Here is a 4,756-nt window from a genome sequence, read left to right as displayed (position 1 = left end):
GCTGGCGGGCCTGGCGCTGCTCCGTGGCCCGCATCTTGCGTGGTGCCCGCGACTTGCGTTGTCGGAGTCGGGCGGGCTTCCCCTCCGGTGAAACCCCAACTCGCTGAGGCCCGTCGCCCTCACCCCGTTTGGGGCCCCTCAAATTTTACACTCACCAGCAGCCTTAGACAACTGGAAACAAAGGCTCGATGCCCAGCCTGGCCAGCATTTTGAAAACTTTAGGAGATGCTTAGTAGGTTTGGGCTGCTCGAATGTCACTGCAGGTACTAGTTGGTCCCAAATTAGAGTAGCAGATAGAGCTGGCAGAACAGGCTCAGGCACTGCGGGCGCCAGGTGTAAAGGGCCCGAATGTGCACCCCCAGATCCCAGTCCTGCTTAGGGAATCCGAGGCTGCAGCTTTCACAAAGCCGGTTAACCACTCACTGGGGTTTAAACTCAATTTGATGAAGAAATTGTGAGCTGCTCATGTCTATTTACACTGTGGTTTCTGGAGAATTTACTAGCAAAGGACGTTGAAGGCTGCGGGCATTTTCCATGCCGCTAAAGCAAACTCTAACTTCCCAAGTCTTGTAATCGTGGTTTGCGGAAGTGATGATGAAACACAATTGTCCTTCAGCACAGAACAAAAACACCTGAAGCTAGACATCAACCTCAAAGTAGCAATATCTTTATTTACAAAATATACAGTTTCACAGAAACAGCTTCGCTTTTTACACAAACTTTACAATTACACAGAACCATGTAAACGATGTTAAGTGTCTGGCCTGGCCAAAGCCAATGGGAGGGACCTGCTTTTGGGGTGACATCTTTCCCTCCTCACCTCATCAGCCACCAACCAAGAGCCCTAGCTGGGCCATGCCTAATTTGCATAAAGCTGATTGCAGCTGCCAGCTCAATCAACACAACATACAAAAAAAAACGAGGTGTCTTGACTTCTTAGACACCACCCACAGGGGTGCACCTGTTAAAAGAACCAAAAGGAAATAAACAGAAATTGAGATGAATGCCGAAGCCTTCCAGGAGCCACCCCGCGCTGAACCTTCGAAGAGCAGATAGCAGTCGCCAGCGTTGGCTGTTCCACTGTAACATCACAGGTACTCTTAAGTGCACCTTTAAAACTTCGTGGCGTTATTTTTAAAGAAACAAGAGAAACACTTTGGAACTTTGGCTATTCTCATGGTGAAGACACTGGACAGGCAATGTCCTGGGGCAGATCTTTGGCAAATTCCTCTCCCAACTTCTCCTGCACATTTGCCCTCGCCAGAGTCAGAGCCAGCTGTCTGGGGAGGAGGTTGTTTCTGAGCCAGCTTACCATTTCTCTCCACTGCACAACTTCTCCTTTGGGGATCTTGACAATAAACTGGGTTTCAGAAACTATGCCTATTTTTGTGTTAATAAAAGCAACAGAATTCAAAACAAAACAAAACAAAAGGCAGTTGGCTTGTCAAGCATGAATGGTACCAGGACAAAATATGGGCTCTGATTAGCCTACAGTTCAGCGCTTGGTGCTTCAGTGAGAACGTGGAGGTGGCCCGCGGGTGGCCCTGCACAGGGATGCCACCGGGGGAAGCCCCTGCCGGGAGACGGGTCCATCCTGCTGTAAACAAATATGACCAACCTGGGCATTCTTCCCTTTTCACACTTTTACAAGAAACAATGTTTATGAAAACACACCCATCAATTTACAAAAAAAAACAAACAAAAGAAAAACACCAATTTTTGAGAACCAGTATTTGACTGCTGAGAGCAATGTCAATTTGGGACAGCGCTGAAGCCCTCCTCCCGTGGGGCCCTAGGACCACCAGTGTCCCAGGGCACAATGGCCTGGAGCAGAGCCCACAGGGGTGTCCCCAAGTCCAGGTCCGAGGACCTCTGCACAGCTCACCGGTATAGACCCAGAGGCCAATGTTACCCTACCACTCACTCACCAACTCAAACCAACAAGGCTTCCAGTCCTAACATCGGCCTGTGGAACCAGCAGGCCAACCTGTCTGAGGGGACACTAAGGATCACCCGTGGGAGAGGCCCTCCTCCCAGTTCTCCTTTACCCACTCCCCACTCCCCAGTGACTGCCTAACCTTCACGTTGCTACTGAAATAATGTGGGGGAAGAGAGAAGAAGGAACCTAAGTGCCCTCCCTCGAAAACACCTTGCCTGGACACCAACTGGAGAGAGGGCACCCAGGCAAAAACCTGCCAATACTTTTGGCTATATCGTGCAAAAAGACAGTTTTTACATCGTGCAAAACGGGAAACTGAGTTATGAACACGGGCCACTTCAATCTCCCAACCAACCCTCTTTCTACAGAGAAGTGGCCACACATAACCCCTTTCAACAAACAGAAGGAAAACTAGGGACCATTAGCTCGCCCCCCGCCCCTGGCTCCTCTCGGAGTGAGGCCGAGGAGTCCAGCAGGCAGCCCCGGGGACAACGGGCCGGGAGGGCGGACCACTAAGGGAGGGGCAGCTCTGATGGTTGCTGTACAGACACTTATGGTAAAAGACACACTTAAGAAAACGCTTACACGTATGGCTGTTCGTTAACAGGCCGGGGAACAATGGTCCCCAACGCGGAAGCAGGAGTAACAGCACTTGTTCCAATCGGCGGGAGTTGGTCAACGAGAGCAAGGATTCACAACTACCCGGCCCCTCGTCGTCAGCTGACCACCCCCCTGCCCCGGGTGCTGAGTCCGCCTCCGCTGCAGAGATCACAGCTCTAGCAGCAGCTTTGGCCTCAGGACTTTATTCAGTCACCGGCGATGTACAGTTTACACCGTGGACAGCCTGTCCTTCTGCTTAGGCACCTGAATGGCAGGGGTCTGCCTGCATCAGAGCTGAGAGTTCTGTGCTCAACTAAGAAAGGGGCCAGAAAGCCCACCGTCCCGTCCCTTCCGGTTCCTCGCCCCGTCTCCTCACTCGCCAGCAGTCAGTCCAGAAACAGCTTCCGGGAGCCCATCCGGGAGCGGCTGGAGCGGCGGATGTCGAACTTGGAGTCCCGGCACTTTTGGCAGACAAACACTTCCGGCACGTTGGATTTCCGGATTTTGGCACAGGACAGGTGAATCCAAGTGTGGCACTCATTACACTCTATCATCGGGCGGCCGGCAAATGGCTTCATGCAGAAGCAGGTGACGAGGTCCCACGAGTCGTCGTCTGAAAGAGAGGAACACGTAAGAGGAAGGAAAAGGCATCTCCTGACCCCTCCCCACCAGGAGAGCTGCCCTCCACTGGGACAAGCAACAGAACCAGAACTCAACTTCCACTCACGGTGCCACCTCCCTCCCTGAGCGCATAGTAAGTGCACAGAAAGGGCACCCAGAGCTGTGGTCCCAGGGGTCACGGTGACGTGTGCACTCATGAGCCACATTATTTGTTTATTTCCAGGTCAGGCTCTCAGCGGTCTCTAGCGGCGATCACCCCCTCCCTAAGCACCTGCGCCCACCTTCCTGCACCTTCCTCCCTGGAAACGGTGGGCGCACTGAGGCAGGGACCTCCCCGAGACGCCGGCTGACAAGCACTCTCTTCCGACCACAGCCAAGAGCGTGGCTGTCGTCCCGGGACCACTCACCTGAATCCACCATGATGTCCTCGTCATTGCCAGTGCTGTCCTCGTCGCGGAACACCACCTGCTTCCCCTGCCGGACGATAGTCCGCTTGCCTTCAGTCTTTATTTCTTTGACCTGATCAGGTGACACGGTGGCACAGGAGCCGCTGGACGGAGTGTCGGAATCCCAGCCCGAGCAGGGATCGCCAGGTGCCGGGGGCATACCCTGCAGGGTGGGACTCGTGGGGGTCTCCACGTACGAATCGGCGGCTTCCAGCTTCAGCAAGCTGCCCATGTACCCCTCCTTCCCGGGCACCTCGCTGTCCCTGCGCTTCCTCTTCTTCTTCTTCTTCAGCTTGTCGGTCTTCTTTCTGTCGAGCAGGAAGTTACTGGGCTTGGCGCGCTGCAAGAGGCTGGGCTGCAGGTGGCTAAAGCAGCGGTCGGAGACTGGCAGGGGCACCGCGGACGAGATGTCGTTGAAGCCAGCGTCCCAGCCGTCGCTGTCAACGGTGCCCGCGGTGCTGTTGGCAGGGCTGGGGCTGCTCCTCAAAGGGAGTTCCTGAAAGGACGGAGGCAAAGGTTCCGGTTACTTCCACGGTCCCGGACGAGCCAGCCCCACAGAGATCTCCCAGGCACCTGGCAGGGCCAGGCCGCAGCTCTCACAGCCTCAGGCTCCCAGCTCTCCTCAGCACTGCTCTTTAGGAACAATGGCATTTGTATTTCAGGGTGACCTTGCAGACACTGTGCCCCAGGAGAGGGGACCTCCTGCCCTGGCGGAACCCTTAGGAACCTGGCTGGGGCTCAGTGGACCCCTGACAGGAGGGAAGACCCGCTCTCCAGCCCAGGATCCTTCCCCGACTGGAACATCTCCCTCCCTCTGTCCTCCCACAGGATGCATTTTTAATTAAGTGAGTTTAAATTAGTTTTGAGAATTTCCCAGTACATTTTTTTAAAACTGGAGATATCCCAAAGTATTGCAAAAATTAAGGTGGGTAATTATTGCCCCAAAGCAGTGAGTGAGCTACACTCTGGTTCCTTCAGACCATTCGAGCATTTTATTTGCAAATAATGGCCACGTCCTGCGTGGCAAAAAGCAGGCATGATCCCGAGAAGGTGATGCAAAGGATAAACCATTGCTGGGACCTGGGAGTACCGGGGTCCCTTCTTTTTAGCCTCGGTCAGTATGAACGAGGCTCTGAAGTTTGAGGACCAG

The 4,756-nt window shown here is 54.0% G+C and overlaps 1 protein-coding gene across 1 annotated transcript in view; it reads right to left on the bottom strand.

Moving 5' to 3' along the window:
- Nucleotides 1–645: 645 nt before the first annotated feature.
- The window catches only part of PHF13 (PHD finger protein 13), a 16,841-nt gene continuing 12,730 nt past the window's right edge, over nt 646–4,756 (bottom strand). The window contains exons 3-4 of the mRNA XM_005874367.2: nt 3,568–4,102; nt 646–3,152 (exon numbers count right to left, since the gene is read on the bottom strand). Of these exons, the coding sequence (XP_005874429.1) occupies nt 2,926–3,152; nt 3,568–4,102 (762 nt within the window). The 3' untranslated portion in view covers nt 646–2,925. The remainder of the gene's footprint in view (nt 3,153–3,567; nt 4,103–4,756) is intronic.

The sequence above is a fragment of the Myotis brandtii genome, unplaced genomic scaffold, assembly GCF_000412655.1.
Source record: "Myotis brandtii unplaced genomic scaffold, ASM41265v1 scaffold434, whole genome shotgun sequence".
NCBI lineage: Eukaryota > Metazoa > Chordata > Mammalia > Chiroptera > Vespertilionidae > Myotis > Myotis brandtii.
Note: the sequence above shows the minus strand (reverse complement) of the source record. Positions and strands in the feature narration are given on the sequence as shown.